Source organism: Aptenodytes patagonicus, chromosome 1 (genome assembly GCF_965638725.1).
Source record: "Aptenodytes patagonicus chromosome 1, bAptPat1.pri.cur, whole genome shotgun sequence".
Taxonomy (NCBI): domain Eukaryota; kingdom Metazoa; phylum Chordata; class Aves; order Sphenisciformes; family Spheniscidae; genus Aptenodytes; species Aptenodytes patagonicus.
The window spans coordinates 53,941,125-53,960,203 of record NC_134949.1 but is presented as its reverse complement, the minus strand read 5'-3'; the positions used below and the strand labels follow the sequence as shown (position 1 = coordinate 53,960,203).

Sequence of the window (19,079 nt, the reverse complement as noted above, 5' to 3'; positions counted from 1 at the left end):
ACAGGAATTATCAAAAGCCCGTTTTTCCAGTTCAGGATTTTCTGGGTTCTTTTAAAGAACACTGTAAAGTGTTGGTTGTTCTCCTTCTTTGCCCACTGACAGGTATAGTAATGGTAAATTTTGTTTTTTTCATTAAAACCCAAAATATACAAAATACAGAATTGTGACAAATGAGTTAGGTATTCAGTGTTACAGAGATACATAAAATAGTGCTCTTAAAATCACATAATTTTTACTTTATCCTTTTATTAGTAATATAGTGTTCTTAGAAGAATAATTTAGACACTAATAATTTAGAATAATTATAGCTATTGCTAACTTTTGCCTTGTGAAAATAAAGGTGAAAGCCAGAATTATTAATTAATTACTTTTCCTCTTCTAGGTACTAGCTCCAGCTCTGTGACACTTCATCTGTTACCATTCAACGACTTGTATTGAATTCAGAGATACTTTTGCTTTTTTTTTTTTTTAAGGACATACAGGAGAAGTGCCAGGCTTTTAACAGTTCACTTAGATTTATGTGTAGTGGTTGATATACATAGATATTTAAAATCTCAGGGAACTAAAGTTGATATATGTACTGTCATTGCTAACTGAGGGCAACTCACATATTTATTGAGTTTGTTTACATATTCATGCATATATTGCAATGACACTTCTGATAATACTTTTGTTGTTGATAGAGTACCTAACAAAGTCAGTTACATAGCAAGGACACAAAAATAGGACTTTCAAATGTCCACATGTTAGCAAACCTCATACCTTACCCCTTACAATAGCTTAGAATTGATATTTTGCGGTGCTCTTTAACTTTGAGTAATGGTCTGTCAGACTACTTAAGCTTTGCACGTCTGCATTTGAAGACAGACCATTATATTTTGCATTATCCATATGAAGCCATACCAAATTTCTCGTTCTGCAAGTATGAAACAAAGCACTCACTGAAACTAAATCAGAACTTCTTAGGTCACATTTTATTTGTTCTTTTTCCACATTTCCTACTGCTTTATTTAATGGGAAAAACAACAGGTATTTTTTGTTAATTCTGTGACCTTCACATTTCTGAAGTCGCTTGGGCTCTAGTTGTTTTTGGGTTTTTTTTCCTCTCAACTCCATTCCAGTTTTTACAGTTAAGGAATCCACATGACCACGTGAAAACTCAAACTCCATCTGCACACACCCTCTACAAAGCACACAGCTGCTTATTTGCTCAGCTCTATGGGAGCGCGCAGCCTCATAATGATTGAATGGTGCCAACTACAGAATTTGCAGGTTGTTTAGAGCATCCAAAGAAAGTTATCCCTGAGGAAGAAGTTACCGGATTCTTTGACCCTGACACAGGGGGGTGTTATCCTGGACTTACCATCCATAAACTGAACTCCATGCACCTTTTTTTATTCAGGTGATGGTGAAGGGTAGGCTGGTGGATGAGGTGACTGCCTGATGGGAAACTCTGTACATCCTTGGGTTCTTGGGTCTTCTATTGAATTGAAGGAGTTGACAAATAGGCCCTAGAAATTACCTGTGGTAAATATAAGCCAAAATTCTTCTTTGAGATCATTTTAGTATCCTGGATACACTCACAAGTGGGGTTCTTTCTTGGTGACATGAGTGCCAGCTGCTCCGTAAGGGAGGGAAGCCAGGAGCTGAGGGTGATACTGTGGCCAGCAGGGGAGGACCTTGCAAGCCAGGGCCTGTCCCACCACCCCCAGTCAGGGAGCAAGGCAGGCAGGGCTGGGAGGGCAGCCCAGAGCCCAGGTCATCAGGCAAGTGCATGATGATGAAGCAGGTCCGAGGTCAAGCACATAAGTCAATCCTCAAGTCAGGGTCAGGATCAGGTCTGGTGGGGTGAACAAGGGCCAGATGTAGCCCAGGGACCACCAGGCAGGTCCACGGTGACCAGGCAGGTCTGAAGTCAACATGGAAAGTTGGTGGGTCAGGGTCCAGATCAGCAGGACCCAGATCAGCGGGACCCATGGCAATACATGTGATGATCTGCCACTAGAGCCACCCCCTTTCTTCTCCTGTGACACAGTTTCTCCTCACTAGGTGGGGAGTCATTTTGGTAAATCAAGAGCAAAGAGCCTTGGTTGCTACATGAAGAAATCCTACATAGCAATGTTTATAAGTGCAAAGCAGTCAGGAAGGCTAAGCCACTCTTTCCTCTTCGTGGTTATCATAGACTCCTAGAATAGTTTGGGTTGGAAGGGACCTCTAAAGGTCATCTAGTCCAACCCCCCTGCCGTGGGCAGGGACATCTTTAACTACATCAGGTTGCTCAGAGCCCCGTCCAACCTGACCTGGAATGTTTCCAGGGAGGGGGCATCTACCACCTCTCTGGGCAACCTGTGCCAGTGTTTCACCACCCTCAGCGTAAAACATTTCTTCCTTATATCTAGTCCGTATCTACCCCCCTTTAGTTTAAAGCCATTCCCCCTTGTCCTGTCGCAACAGGCCCTGCTAAAATGATTGCCACCATCTTTTTTAAGGTGACAGCTGATGACACTCTCACAAGGTTCTTCATAAATGGTTGCCTTCCTCTATTCAGAGCAGGAGTCAGTCTTTGGGACTTTGTATCAAGCACCATTTTCACATAGCGGTGGTCTAATTATCGTGAACATGCTAGCAGAAATTAATCTGCTAGCAAACATGCGACTGTGATTTGGAGAATCAGTCCAAAGTCTTAATAAACATAGTCTGGAGATATCCTGATACTAATTTGCATCAGGCTCTAAAAAGAAGTGTCAGATACCCTGCTCGAACCAAGGGATAAGCTGGGCTCCTTGTCACATGCCCTTTTAATTCCCTGGGGTGGTGGTGGGGTTGATCTGTGCATTTTCCTCTGTTCCTCCATTCAGTGTGCTCCAGAAGATGGGGGACAACATGAGGTCACGATTCAGATCAACCCTGTCGGACGGGAATCTTTCTGGTTTCCAGTTCTGACATCAGTGAAGAGCCTCTGGACTTTCCCTTTTCTGCCAGAGCTATGCATGCAGGACACTTGAAAGGGAGCACACAGCATGGGTCCTGCTTTCCTTGCCCCTCGTATTTTCTTTCTTGATGAGAAGCTGATCCATCATTATGATGAACACTGTTTCTCCAAGATATTGGTAGAATTTTTTCCAGTCAAGAAAATTTAACTTAAAATAGGAATAAAAGTGTTAGCTTCATACACAGCTCATTCCCACTTTATAAATCTCTTTAAAGAATATAATGAGGTCAGTATTACACAACTGACTGATTTTTAAATGCATGGAAAAATCAATTGAAAACATTCATCTGACCTATTTTTTCTGTTACTGCTTCATATTTCTGACTTAAAGGTCCTTGGGGGTTTGGTTCATTGCATGTAAATTATTAATCTGTTATATATATGAGAAGCAAAGAAAATAGTATCTGATGTCTTTCCTCTGCAGCTCTAGACTATACTTTAGAGGCAGCAAGCCATCCTTCATATAAAGGTCATATCCGAAAAGCTTGTTAGTTTTGCAATTGTTAATTTTTTTCTTTTTCCAGTTAATACTATTGTTTAGGGTACTTGGTTACCCACTGCTGAAATTCTTCAAGATACCTTTTCTGAATGAGGGACACCCAGAGAAGAGAGTTACTGGATGAACAAAACTAATACAAGACATTTTTTTAACTGACTTGGAAATTTTGCTACAGCATGAGAAGCTAGTCTCTCAAATTAAAGTAACTTATAGAGTTTATACTTGCCACAGATACCCAGTGAAATGTAAGCACCTGGCGAACAACCTGATTTTACAAGTCTGTGGGTTTGAGTAATTGCTGAGAAATTCAGGTTAAGGAAAATATTGCTTATAAAACAGAGGTGTAAAAAGGATAAATGTCTCACTTGGATAATCAAGGTGAATGTATTACAAAAGAGGTAGAGTAATGGTGTTTATCTGAAAATTTAATTTTAAATATTGCTTCTGTGAGTGAGCTCTGGAGATCACTTGGGAAGAGCATGACGTGCAGGCATTAATGCCAAGTATTAATGCACGTAGGTAACTAAGCATTTTGTCAGGAAGAATTCTTGCTCCATACTAGAACAGGTTTTTTTTGTTCTTGTTGTTACACATAACACCTTTTAGTGGCACTTTGTAACAGATTTTCAACAAAAATAACAACCGGTATCGGTCACTCAGGGTGCGGGGGGAGAGCGGGCTGGGCGCATGGGGGTGACGGGGAGGCGGAGGCCAGGCCCACGGGGGACAACGCTCCACAAGCGGGAGGAGGGATGGAGCCACAGACGGGGGCGCAGAGAGACGCTTTCAGTTTTGGAGATTGGAAGGCTGAAGAGGGAGGAAAGAAGCAGCTGGCGGAGAAAAGGCGGGCGGTGCGGCCTGGGGCGGGCAGAGGCTGACGGCGCTGAGGGGAGGGCGGCAGCGCTGACCAGGCGGACCCCGGCTGAGGCGGGCAGGGGGTCTGCGAGCAAGCGGGGGTAGGAGACGCCCCTGCCCCATCTCCGCCTGCCCGGCGGTGCCTCTCCCCGCGCGGGGCGGTGGCTCTGGGTCCGGCCCTCCCCGTTACCGCCCCGCCGCCGCCTCCGCCCCCCGTCACTAGGCGATGCTGCAGCCAAGATGGCGGCGGGGGCCGAGTGAGCGCGAGCGGAGGCAGCGGCTCTGCTCCCGGCGGTCTCCCTGCCTCGGGCAGGGGGAGGCGGAGGGATGAAGCGCGTCCTCGGTCCCGGCTGGTCGTCGTGAGGGGCGCGGGCCGGCAGACACCATGGCGGGGATTATCAAGAAGCAGATCCTGAAGCATCTCTCCAGGTCAGTGGGGCGCCGTGCCCCGGGTAGGCTAAGGGGTGTGCGGGGGGGCCGCGGCATATCCCGGTCCCGCGCCTCTGGGCGGAGAGCGGCCCCCGGGGCCTGGCGCGGGGCGGGGGGACCGGGCTTCAATTCAGCCCGCGGAGGGTGGAGCTGGAGCCGCCTCCTTGGGGTGACTGTTGGAGGCGGGGGGGGGGGGCGGCCGGCTGCTTGTGCGGGGCTGTCCGGCGGTGACAGCCGCAGAAATGGCCCCTAGACCCCTCGCTCGGTGCCTGGCGGCGCGCAGGCGCCCGCCCGAGCCGAGGAGGGAGCTCGGTCTGCCTGGCGCAGAAGGGAGTCACCGAGTGAGTCACCGCCGGGGTCCGGTGGCCTCCCCGCCGGGCAGACGGTGCCCGCCCCCGCAGCCCGCCGCACGGCGCCGAGCCGAGCCGGGCGGGAGCTGCCGTGGCAGCGGGCCCGCGCCCCTCGGGAGACGACGGCGCAGCCCCTTGGGGCCCGCGGGGCGCCCTCCGGAGCAGGCCGTGGCGGCGAGAAGGTGTGGGAGGGGGAGCGTGGAAAAGAAAGGGGGAAAAACCCAAACCGCGGCGTAGTTCAAAGGCGGGGGGGGGGGGGGGCGTTTACACAAGCCGTCGCAGTTCGCTTGGTGGCTGGGGGTGTGGGAGCTCGGCGTGTGTCCTTGCAGGTCTGGTCGCGACATCTGAGCTCTCGCACACGCAGGTGAGGCCGGGTAACAAAAGAGATGCGTTCCAGTGCACGCAGAGGGATGAAAGAAGTTCGAGGTTTTCTGGGTGACTGAAATCATATCTAACGTGCCTCGTAGGTTAAAACAAACAAAAAACCCCTGCTGTAAAATTTTGTAGCTGCCAATATCGTGTGTTTGAAAGATGGAAAAACTGCAGAAGGTACACCATCTGATTGATAAAATCTAAAAAAGCCACATCACATTTCTCCCATTTTCTGAAGAGAGACAAAAAACCTGTTAGGTACTTGATCTGTCATGATACTACAGCATTGTTATTCTTCAGAGCTTACTTTTATAAATTAAAAAAATACAACCTGAAATACTGGTCCCTTATTTGCTTATTTTTTCTAAAATGTTTTATTCTATTTTTGTGTGGTATTTCTGGAAGGTGTTTATTTTTATCAGTGCTAATAAATAGAGAAAATCAAACAAAATGAAATGACAGATTGTCATTTGACTAATCTGTTGAGGATGCACAGGAAAAACACAATTCTCATTCCAAATCCTTTGATACCTATCTGCTAAAGATGATGTATGAAGCAGTAGTAGAATAATTTTTCTCCTTCACCCTACTGATGAGTTTTGTAGCTGGGAATGCTGGTAAAGAAATCTTGTCTTCACATGAAAATAACTAAGCACTGTGCGAATGGAAATGCAGTATGAAGATGTCATCAGCCTTGAGTCAGTTTTCTAATCAGAAATGTGCATGGAATCACTGGACTTAATTGACTGATAGATCTCACTTCCTATAGTGCTATTTAGCAAGCTGTATGGAAAGAGAAGTGAACTCTGGTCTCTCTGCTACAGGTTAAAGTCTAAAATGCATCTGCAAACTGGGCATGAGTAACATGAGCTGGTTTTTGTCCAGTTTTTCAAATAAACAGCTGAATAGATGAGAATTAAGTACTTTTTATTGTTGATAAATTTGTGTTTGCTTTCTTGTGTAATGTGATAATGCTTACTCAACAAGACTGTCAAATGATTGTGACAAGTTTCATCATTTTTAAAAAGCTTATGGGATATATCTAACAATCTGAGGTTTGCAAGTTGAAGTTGAGGCTCATGATCAACACTGTGTTGACAATAAAAGAGTGTGTTTGCTACCTAAAATACAGACAGTATTGTTATTAAGCCTCTTATTATGGGTGTTCTTGATCACATGATCAGATAACATCTCTGCTCCCTGCAGAACTGGTGCTTCAGTCATTATAGAAGTTGGCTACACAAGAAAACAATTCAAGTGACATGAGCACCTGTAAATCTGGTGGCTTTTTAAATTTCAGGAACATTTTTCAACAAAAATGGTAATGTTCTTTATTTCAGGATTTTCTTTAATATGTTTTATAAGAACATGATTAAGGTAGGCTTCACACACTTTTATTTCAGTGTGGAGCCAAATACATACGGAATTTCCTGTAATACAGAGGGTGCCAAGGGACACTTTCACTTTGTACTCTATTACTATATTGGTTCCTGTTTTGCAGTTTTCATATTTCCTCAAAACTGATGCCTGTTTGCCATCTTCAACAAAGCAGGTATTAGTGGCAGGATTAAAATGTACTGGAAAAAGTCCATATATAATAAAGGAAGAGTGGAAAGAATTATCCCGTTATCTTGATTTACTTTCATTTTTTATGATTGTATTTCTCTTTATGTTTGAACAAAGCCAAATCTAACATGTACTTCAAAGAACAAATAGAAGATATGAACTTGTACCTTCAGTTACAGAGAAGTACTTTCCTTTTTTGCCACGAATTACAGAATCGCAGAATGGTTGAGGTTGGAAGGGATCTCTGGAGGTCATCTTGTACAGCTCCCCCAAATCATCATTGATAATAGCAATGTTTGCCATGAAGATTGCTGCAATATCTGTTACTCATGTGTTAGCAATTTTCAGCTTTCTTACTATCTAGAATCTGTATATGCAAATTTAAAAGTGTTGTGTCATTCAGCAGTGTAGTTTCCATTTAGCAGTTTACAGTGCTTTTAGATGAACTGATACGGACACTGGTGTTGTGAAGGAGCCTTATCATTCTACATTTGTTAGCTAGGGAAAATTTTTACATAGGTATGAGTCTTTGAGGTCTGAGAACAAGAAGAAGAGGAAGACCCAAACTGCATTTTGGAACAGTTTTGGTATCTAAATGACTTTTTATGTTTGTAAACGGTTTCTCTTATTGCTGTGTTACAGCTTAAGAACAGTGAAGGTAGTAGAGCTTATTTACTCAGCTTGTAACAAACCTGTATCTTATGTCAGGATCCGGTGATGAGTTTTTAGCTTTCTCACAGTCTTTTAAAAACTTTTAAAATACAAGCTGTGTCCTCTATCTTCAACATGTGTTGCTCTTCTCCAAGGCTGTGGAAGAAAATAAGAAGGAGGGAGAGGGGGGGAACAAAATACTTTTTTTTTTTTTTTTTTTTTTTTGTTCATCAGATTATGTGGTGCTTGGCGTAGGATATAAAACTAAATGCTATCTGCTAAACTGAAGAGATGAGTTTGTCATTTGGAGGCTTGAATTTTTGTCAGCTCCGTATTGTGTTAGGTGTGTTTTTTGTGAATGCGGATGGTGGAGTGTCTCTATTTCGTAACATACATGCCCTAAAAGGAAACAAGTATCTGGATAGTGGTATTATCCTTTACAAAGGTAGGAATGAGACACTGTGCCTAGGAGTCTTCTGTGTAGCGTTGGGATCACTTACTCTTACTGTCAAGGTCTTTCCCAGTGAACTGAAACTTGTGTTGAATCTGCGTGTGTGCTGTTACGCGTTTTCACAGGTGAGAGGTTTCTTGTTGAACAGCACCTTTTATTGCAAGATTTTCTGTGCACTGCTCTGTTATGATAATAGCAGATACCCTTCAGCGTTACTTCTTTTTCCTCAGTTAGACTTTGTAGACAAGTGTATAAAACAATGCTGTTAAAGATTTCCAGTAGGACTCTAGATTGCATTACGCAAGTTCACAATAGTGTTCCTGTTGTACTATCTGTGGTTGTAAGGGGATCATCTCCACCACAGAGGTTTGAATCTTGAGTTGTTTGGATCGAAGATATTGACAGAGATTGAGTATTACTGACACAGGCTTGTATAAGGGTTTTTTTCAGGTGGTTTTTGGCTTTGGCTTTTAGTATTACTGACTGAAATTCCCTTTCTAGTTAATGAGCGGTCTAACTGAGTCTTCTGTGTAAGCATCTGCAATATCCATGCCTTTCTGTGAAAAACAGTTTTGTTTGTCAAAATATGTCTAAGAAGCATGAAGGAAAACTTAGAAACTTTGCCTCTACGTTGAGTTAAGTAGCCCCACTGAATATGACATTCTTCATCTCAATTAGATATTAACTCTTACGTTTACCAATTATAACACATACTTCAATTTAAAAAATTCTTTGTTTGAATTTTATTTGCTGTTTTCACAGCAAATAAGAAAGAAAACAGTAAGAGGTTTAAAAGTGTTTGGTGTGGCAGAAACCCAAATTGTTTTCAGTTTGTGTCTTTAGTTAATGTTCTGCGTGAACTTAGACCTTCTTTGCTTTTGCTCACCTGAAGCAATAGATGTGAAAATACTAGGATTTCAATAGAAGAAAATTGCAGTAAATTTTGTGACAGTTTTATTTTCACCTCATAGTTGGGAAACCGTTCTAAAATGCATATGAAGATTGGTTTTGCAAAGAATAGCATACTAATTGTATGGATAACAGGAATGAGCTGATCCTGCTATAAACAGTGATATCCTACATCATCTGGTACAACTTCACTGATACATGTCCTACCTAAATATTTGACCTGCGTATCACCCTGCTTTTATACCAGTAAGACATGCCTGTTTGGTGAGGGATGTTGCCATTTCAAGGGATTTGAGGTGACTCCTTTTAGAATCTACCAATGTAACACCTTTATTTGGCCAGAATGGGCTCGTTCCTTCCTGTAACTAAATGACCAAAATTGTTTGGATGAACTTTGAAACTTCTGCTAGTAGCAAAATAAGTAGATTTTTTGCTTATTTTCAGTTTTGTGTATTCCACTTCTATGTCACTTCAGTTTTGTGAAAGTTACCCAATGCTTTTAGCCAGCCAAAGAACACAAAGTGTGTACTCTAGAATAAATGTAAAACAGCTTCTCTCTTTGCTTGTACTGAAGATTTTACAGTGTGTATTCTACGTGACTGACTTTATTGGCTTGTGTAGTATGTGGGGAAAATTGCAAAATACAATGTAGACATAACAATCTACATTGTTCTGACTGAATGTGTTCAATCTGAATGCTTACGGAAAGCGTTAGCATAATGTCTATCTTAAGCAAATGCTGCACCTAATGAAAGAACAAATCTGAAAAAGGACAGGTAGTAAAGCAGAACTGCTTGAGACAGCAGGAGAGAATGAGTAGAAAGAGCAATTTAAAGTTTTGTTATAATCCTGAAGTTCTTAAATTCCCTTATGTTTGAAATTCAATGTTTTTTGTATTTATGTGGAGACTTCAGGCTAACAGTTTTGTCTGTGTGAATGTGTTGGTAGTGTTCTGATGAGCATAAAGGAATCAATAAATGCTTTTTTCAACAAAAATCAAACTTTGTTTCTTCTATTTTTGTTAGTAGCTTCATCCATCATACTGCATTTTAAGCGTCTGTAACAGAACATCTTCCAAAAGGCCAAACTGAAATTGCTGTGGTACTTTATGAAATTATAAAGGTATTTTGGAGATAAACCAGCAATAATGTATTTGCTGGTAGAATTCTTAATCATTACATTTATTAAGATTTAATATTAAATCTTGTGTTATATCTCAGAAAGATCTCTTAAGCTTTCAGTAGCATTTGGGATAATAACTCACAGAATTTGACTTCTAGTTTTCAGTTTCTTTTACATTATTTTTGCAAATGTATTATAAATCTGGATGCTGATTCTGCAGACGTTTGTACAACTAAAGTTCTGCTGAAGCTTTGTGGAAGTCAGACAACTCTTATGTATACATAATAAAAATTAATGCATTTGCAGAATCATCAGGAATTAGTCAGCAGCATTTTACTTGTATAGTATGCAATCGTTTTCTTTAAATGATTCTCAGAATAGTTTTACTGGGAAATAAGTTTCAGAATGAAAATTATGTTGAAGATTACTTCGTGTTCAAGTGACTGATATGCTAGTGTGAAGCATTCTCAGGAAAAAGGGTATTTAAATAAAGCCTGTGAGGAATAAAATTGTGTCTTATGTTCAAATGATTATGGAGTATGTAAGAACCAAAACAAAGCCCACAATTACATTTTTTGAAATCTGGTATTTCTCCTGCCAAAGCCTTGGTGTTTTTTTTGATATCAAAGTATGTACTAAATAACTTTCAGACTGAGAGGTGGTTGTTAAAGTGTATTTTGTTTTATTTTCTGCTTTCTTCTACAAGCAGATTGGGCACAGGGGATTAGATACTTTCTGATGAAACATTAATGGAATTATAAAGGCTTACACGGAAGTGATTTGTTTCACAGATATTTTCTTTTTTTGCAAATCATGAGAATAATTGCTAACAAGTAATTACACAACATACCTAGGTTTTGGCTGCTTGCGGGGGAACCCAGGTTTCTCAATCCGGTAGCTCCCGCAGGAGTTCTTCTGTACACCTTTGTGGAGCTGGTGCTAACCAGGGTTCATATATCTTCCCTCTCTTTTCATGAGAGGAAACAGGAGAGGAAAGTAAGAAAAGAGCTCCCACTCAGGCTGTGGCTTTTAGTACTTCCAGGCTCCCCTGCGTGGATGTACGAGCCTTGCTGTGTGAAGAATGCCCCCAGCACAGATTTTGTGGCAGTTCTGCCATGCAGCTTACCATATAGCTTGAGAATACCAGAGCTTTTATTTTCTCAGAGAAGTTGGCTGCTTCTGTTATCTGACCCCCAAGGAGGCAACCTTGGGGTCCAGCTACCCAGGAATCTGGAAGTTACGTGGTTGCTTGCTTCTGGAACAATTTTCATGTTGTAGTTGCTCCCGTTGTTGGGGATCTGGAGACCTGAGGAAAATAATCATTTGTAACTAGGTATCTGTAATTCACTTTAGTGATAAATCTCTTAAATGTTGTTCAAATATCCCAACAAACTGCCCACTAAGGGCACTGTCCAAATGCTTGGATTTTATTATACCCAAAAGGGTAAAAGTGTAGGAATTAATTATATTTAGGCTGACGTGTCTTTTCGAAGTGAAGACAGTGAACAAAAAATTTCCTTTTTTAAATTACCACATGGTTTGCCAAATTAAAGATTCCAATTTTTAATTTTTGAGAAGCTTAATGCACTAAAATTTCATAGCCTGCAAAATCAGAATGTCAAACGTGTGCAGGTCTTTGTAGCACCACCACAAATATGAAAACAAATCTAAGAAGTCCTGTTCCCTTATGTCTGTAGAGTCATGTTTCTTTAGTGTGAATTTTGAATAGGTGAGGCTGAGACACTGTGAAAAGGAACAAATAACGTGGGCTGAGAAATCTCAGGCTAGGCAAAACAAAACTGAAAAGTTGTCTTCCATTTCAAAATAAAATAAAAACTTCTTGTGTTGCATTTCTGGGCTATCTTCCTTCTCACATTCCAAATACACTTACTGAGTATCTCTGAAACCACTTGGCTATATTATATAGACCTTTTCTGCATGATTAAAATTCTCTGTATAAGCTGTTCATTTAAACACAGCTGCAGTATTGTAGTATCAGACAGCAAGGGATATTCTCATGGGAATCAAGCATTTTACACAGGTCTGTTTCCTTTTTAGTTCTGTAATGTCATGATGTGTAACAAACTGTTATATCTGCAGTTATCTTTAGCTAAAACTCTCTTACATTATTGTATCGCTCCTTTTTCCCTTTGAACTTGATCCCGTGTGTGTCCCCTGTGTCCCGTTCCCTGCAGCGATCCCAGCTGGCTCTGGTGGAGATTGGTTTGCTGTGAATATCCTTACTACCAAAATGAGTACCAGAAGCTTCTCAGAAGCCGTGGCAACTGACCACTTGCTTTCACCAGGAATAGGGGCCTTTTGTCTGAATACCTTGCCCTCAGGTAACTTCCCCTCTCCCACCTTTGTAGAGTAAATGTAAGAGGTGGTATGCATTTATATAAATTTTGGAGTGAAATGAGCTCTGTCAGATGTTAATTGGGTTTTCTCTCCTGTTTGTTTTTGTAACTTACAATTCTGCAAAAAATAATTGTTTGCTATGCAGCTATGTGTTTTGGTTTTCTGGTTTGGTTTTGTTTTGTTTTAAGTCCTAAATTTGCAAAACTGGTTTGTGAAGTAAATCAGCAATCCCATTATAAACATACCTTTACGTGTATTTTCTAAATGTAATCTTCTAGGTGTTTCTCAATATCTTTAGGCTATTTGATGTTTGCTGTTTATCATTTACACCTACTTAATTCCTTTTCATAACTTGATGTTTATTACCTCTGTATTGATACATATTTGAAGGATTGGTCAGCTTTTTACCTAGTTTACATAAGAGAATAGCTGATTTTTTTAAAAATTAAAATAGTCCTTATAGTTAATGTCTTATCAACAAATCTTATTTTGTTGTGAGATCTGATCACTTAACATTAAAAAGATATCTGATAATGTCACATAAATTACGAAGTTTCCAAAAGGCAGATGTTGTCATGCTTTTACACTGCATCATTATTTCTTGATTTTAAATTTATAAAAGCATTTTGCATCAAGTGGCTTTTCTTTGCATTAGGTACAGAATATTGTATTTTGAGTGGAATTTAGTAGTTATCAAGTATAAGCAAATTCTCAAAATGTGAGGTGTTATTTTTGCTGCCTGCAACGTGGAAGTTGCATATACCTTGCCACATATGGTTCAGTATATTAAGGATTTTATGTAATCTTGTACTCAATGTATGCCTTAAGGTCTGTCATGTATAGGATTGTCATGTTTGAAACAAGTTTTTTTGGGTTTGATAATACTGACCATTTCTATGCTTGTGTAAGTGGTATGTGAAAAGACTCATGGAATAGAAAAGTTAATATTGGTCTGTGTGAGGATTTATCATAAATGAAAGAGAAATTGCTTGAGCAATATTTGACTTACAAGATGATTATCATTCGTGCAGTGTAAGCTCCTCATTTATGCACAGTGCTTGGCTATGTCTGAGCAGATCTGCTGCATGACACATAATTAGATAATAGCCATTGATGACAGCAGCTGTTTCAGTTCTGCCTGTACCCAAAGAGCAACCAATACAGGTTTTCCAAATAGAAAGTAAGTAATTTCCTGTATGTATTATTACAGAATTAACTAGAGGAAGCTTTATATACTGTTGAGAGTTGGTGGGGATGTCAGTGTTTGAGAAAGTATGGAATGGGTCTTAGGGTGAATGGATGAGTGTACTAAGCTGGCTTTAGGAAGTCAGCTGGAGTAGGAGTCCATGCTGAAGTCCTTCTGTGTCGTGATGAAATGGAAGCAATTATTTGGAAAGCATCAGCAAAGCAGATGTACTATTCAGCGCTCCGCCTCCTAGGATGGGAGAGATAAGGGGGATGGTGTGACACTGCACCAGAGGAGTTATACAAGTATGGGCTGGTTGTTGAGTCAGGGTCCTAATTAGTGATTTGTCTGGAAAGGAAGATCTGTCTTTAGACTATGATAAGTCAAAAGGCCTGGTGAATGTTAGGTGGTTCAGGTCCTGTATAGTAGCCTGAAAAGTCCCACCTGAAGCTGTAGGGTTGTAGGTTGCGTTTTGGACTTGTCTAGTGTGCTATAACTCATGGCCAGCTGACAGCAGTAGGTCCAGGCTGGGTGTGCAAACAGGGGAATGCCCTGTCCTGCTCCAGAGGGTTGGCCGGTGAGCACCTTTGCAAGATGCTGTGCAGCAGATCATGCAGATCCTCTCCATGCTGGACATCCAGCAGGCCATGCAGGGTTCTCCATCTTGCACTCAGCCACCAAATACACACCTGACAATTCTACAAAAGTACAAGGTGTGATTAAATAGAGCATGCAGACATTCGTGTGGGGTGGCCACATTACCCATGGGTGATACCCTTTTCCTGTACAAATTGATGTTGGAGGGTGTAAGAAGGTGCCAGTCAGGTGTCATAGGTAGTGAGGGGTGTACTTGAAAAGTCTGGGACAGGTGTAGCTGCTGCAGTTGATATTGCATAATAATTGATAATTTAGGAGTCCCCTGGGATTCCCTATAGCTTGCAGAATGAGGGAATGGTAGCCCTTGCAATTCATCTACTGATAGGGGCTTCTTGGGAGGAAACTGCATGGTATTTGGGAATCCATGCAGGACACAGCATTGCTGATACAGATGACTTCTGGATAAAGCCAGGAGGATAGCCTCTCAGACCACCAAGGTTATGTCCACTTACAGACTTGCCTGCTGGTTACCCACTGGCTGCTGGCAGTGGTGATGAGATTTTACAGTGCTATGGCAATGTTCTCTTCCTGGTGCAGACTGTGAGAGTGCCATTGTTTGTGGGAGTGTTTTTGTCCAGAAATATTAAAATTTATCCTCCCAAGTGTTTATTTTCAACCTAATGTACTGTGAATATTCATAAGTAAAGAACTTAAGTGTTCATGTGTCAGAGTGTGTCTGGTTAATCCTACTATGTTGTAGGCATAAAAGGTATTACCTCTCTCTACAAACCCTACCACAAGTGCTTTAATTTTTTTTTTTTTTTTTTAATTCTTTTAAGCTTTTGATTTTGGTACTGTATTCTATCCTGATGTTTTCATGGGCATTAAAGTGTTCTGCAATGAGTGTTTCCTTTTACTGGCTTTAAATGTGTTCTCTTTTAGTTTTGTGTGTGTTTTTGTTCTTGTGTTAAGATAAATGAGCATCCAATTAACTTTTTGTGCAGTGTTCATTACTTTGTCATTAATGTTTTTATTTATCCTCTCTGTTTCTAAATTAGTTTTAATATTTTCAGAAATGGATATAGTGTCCAAGATGAGGGCATGCCATCATATTTTGTGGTGATATTTAGTACTACTTACCATTCATTTTTTATACTTAGAAGTAATTTAACCTTCATGTATCCCAGGCAGTTTTTCATCAATTGTCTCTTATCTTCCAACTTTATTTCCTAAAAACGTATCTTTCACTTAGAACCCAGTAGTTTCCATGAATTATATCTTCAGATGTTCAGTATCTTGCATCATCAATGAGTCAGCTGTTGCTGCAAAGCCATTTGCTGATGTCTTGGGTTTCTCAGAAGGTCAGTTTTCTGTGGACTTGATGAATGTGGCTTTAATGTTACCTGTCAACTTTTACACATTTTAACTCAGCCTGCGGAGCTAAAAGTCATTTACTCCAAATCTTACATAAACCATGGTTAATGGTTTCTTGCTGGGTGAAATATGACTTTAGTACACTGCATTAAAATTAGAACATCCCTAGAACAGCCAGGATTCACTCAAAGATTTCTGTTACTTCACAGTTCACCAACTTTTTCTAGGGCATTACTAAATATATTCAGTGCCTTTGGATTTCTATGTATCCTTTGGACATATTAGATATTGTTGCTCTTGCAGTCTTCTGACCAATTTCTACTGACCTTAAGCCTTTACTGTATAGTTAATTTTTGTAGCAGCTTTTGTGATGCTTTTTGGTTGAAGTTTTTTAAAGTACCAAGAGAAGATATCAGTTGCTTGATTCTAATCTTGTTTCATAGGTCTGAAGGATTAAAATAGACATCTTCTACAGAAGTTTGTTTTTTGTATCTGTTTTTTTTTCTCCTGGTCTATCACATCCATGCAAAATTTTCATTAGTGCCTTACTGTTTAAATACAGGTCAATCACTTGTTGCATCTGTAAAGTCTGTCTTTGGTCTGTCTGCCATTCACTTAATGGCAGCTAAATCTTTAATCCTGCGTGACTGTAGTCTGTCTCACCTTTTCTTTTCTTTCCTGTCATACCTGGATCAAGAAGGGAATGCTACTAAGAACTCTTCTGAATGTCATTGTGCTTAATGTTACTGGTATGTAGAGTTGTTTTTTAATCTAAGGAGTCTGTCTTTTTCTCATTTAGGACTTGCTGCCGTCTAGGACTTGCTGCCATCTAAATAGATCTAAGCATCTTGGTACTTTGGACTTAACTAATGATGTGCTGCCACGGGGAAAAGTATAGCAATGCTCCTGAACTCAGTATTTGCAGGTGATGTTTTGCTCCTGAGATGCTGATATTTCTTTTGGCTACAGAAAGAAAGTACGAGAGAGGAAATTGTTACGTTGCCTGCAGCACACTATTTGCTGTGGCTTTTTTTTTTCTTCTTTAAAGGTGGGAAGGATTTAGATTTTTTTTTTTTTCCCCAGCTCAAATGAGTTATTGAAAATCAGCTTTTATTTGTGGTGTTACACCGGATTAGAGGAACTTGCTCATAACAGTACACACTCTGGTGATCCCAATGCTTTGTTTCTGTGGCAGATTTGACAAAGAGTTAGTTCTGTTCCTCTTCTATTTAAACACGAAGTCTTAAAATTTGAAGTGGTACAGTGAGCAGAATGATCGTAGACCTCCTTCTCTCTGTTAACTAGAGTCGTGGGAAGCCAATATCTTACTCAGAAACTCAATTGAAAAAAGACTGTTTTTCTTGCTTCGGAAATCGTATAGAGTTCCTTAGTGATCTAATAAACATGGTTCAGCCATGTGAAACAGGAAAAAACACAGTTATCTTTCTGTTCAGTTTCTGCTGTTGATACAGTTGCCAGTGCTTGGTAGGCCATGCTTCCCTTTTTCAGAGCCGGTTGTTTTGAACCATAGGTCTTTTAAGGAGTTCTAGTTCATAACAAGGAGATAAACAAAACATATGGCACATATTACGATTTAAGAGTCTGTCATGATTAGAGCATACACAGAGGATCAAATTGCTGAAGGAATTTTATTTAAAAAGCAGGGGAGACATATGGTAGAGCCAGGTGGAAGAGATTGCATATTCAGAAGATGTGCAAAACAGCTGAGAATCCTGTGTCAAAGTGCTATCCAGACTTCTGTTATTTCTTTATTAAATGCAGAGGTTGGAGTTTCTGTTGACCAACTTGACAAGGCATCTGGTATTCTCTGCAAACCTTTGTGGAGCGCTGCTCTAAGCTTCTTGTGGTCTGTGGCCTTCATCATACAAACCATAAGCTTGTGCTTTCAGAGAAGTGTTTTCCCCTGTCTTCTCTACTGTTTTTTGGTTGTTTGTTTCTAGTTTCATTTCTTGGCCATCCTCTGCAAGCATGGTGGAGTGCTCCATTCAGAGCTCCAAGCCTGCGTTGTCACAAACAAAACTTTAGAAAATAAATATTTTGGGCAAGGAAAAAAATGCATCTTCTGTGTAGATTTTTAGTTGTTTTAGAGAGAAAAGAACAAAAGAACCATTGTGGTCCTGACAAAATACAATGATTGTAACTTATTACTCTACCTATGATTCTTACTACTGTGCTGTTATTGTGCAGTCTTTTATGCTTTTCACTAAACTCTGTCTGTACTCTGTAAATTAAAGTTGAACCATCTAACTGCATAGTAATAGTTAGTGCGTGTGTGTGTATATATGTACCCAACGGAGCTATGTCAGGCTGCTTGTGATATTGATAACTTCATATTTCTGGATTCTTGCATTTAAAGTGTAAAATATTTTATGGCATTAATCTACCTTATAGAATTGAATATTAAAACTGAATTGAAATTCATACTATTCTGATGACTAGCATATACTATATCTGTATAATAATTCAAACCTCAAATCATATGTTTTGAGAAAGGAAGGGTAGTTTGTGAAATTGGAACTAAATCTGTGAAAACAGTTTTGCGAAGTATATCTTGTGGTATTAGCAAACCAAGTATGTATTGCCTCAGTTAACAGTGCTGTCTTACTGCCACAGCAAAACAGTGTAACAGAAAGCTTTGGTGAACTCAACCATGTCCTTTATTTCCGTTCCTCTTGCCCTGCCCTTTTACTTCTCTCTGTTCTGCTTTATTCACTTCTTGTACCGAGTAGCGGGTATTAACACTTGGTCTGTTCCCTAGAAAAGGAACATCAGTTGGGAGTTCATGGGATGTTGTGGAGGGAAATGGCCCTGTTGTTGAGGCCTCTGGTCCCAGTTTGACCCAGTTTTTAAGGAGTAATTAACTCGTTCTAAGGAATGAACACTAGGGTGAAAAACAAATGGCAAGCTGGGCGGGAGCTGTTTGCTTGTGCCAAGTCAGAGAGAAGAATGTGTGCATATCATGAAGTTGGTGTCATTGTTAGTTCTGAGTAGTTCTAAGAAAAGCTCATAGAGAATTTTTAAATGGTTTTTCCTGATCAAAGATTTCTAATAATGAAACAGCATGATGCGATCAAAGATTTCTAATCACTACATATTCAGAATTCCATGATTCTACCCTAACTTTATGGGAAGTACCTCTCTGCTTTACATAAAAATTGTATCATAAATATGATAGCCTAATAAGTTCTCAAAGTTCAAGCAATTAAGCATTCTAGGTTACAGTACTAAGAGACACAGTAGTTCTTTAGATACAGAGATAACTTGCCAACCTCCAAAGTCGTGCTGCCTCCTCCTTAGATTTTGCCTGGCAATAAATATTAGAAAACGTCTCCAACACCAGAATATTT

The 19,079-nt window shown here is 40.3% G+C and overlaps 1 protein-coding gene across 3 annotated transcripts in view; it reads left to right on the top strand.

Moving 5' to 3' along the window:
- Positions 1-4,587: 4,587 nt before the first annotated feature.
- BLTP3B (bridge-like lipid transfer protein family member 3B) overlaps positions 4,588-19,079 on the top strand; it is a 65,983-nt gene continuing 51,491 nt past the window's right edge. For 2 of the 3 annotated variants that reach the window (XM_076335338.1, XM_076335353.1), the window contains exons 1-3: positions 4,588-4,775; positions 12,392-12,538; positions 16,511-16,636. In XM_076335338.1, the coding sequence (XP_076191453.1) occupies positions 16,581-16,636 (56 nt within the window). In that variant the 5' untranslated portion in view covers positions 4,588-4,775; positions 12,392-12,538; positions 16,511-16,580. The remainder of the gene's footprint in view (positions 4,776-12,391; positions 12,539-16,510; positions 16,637-19,079) is intronic. The other variant, XM_076335345.1, reaches the window with a different exon arrangement.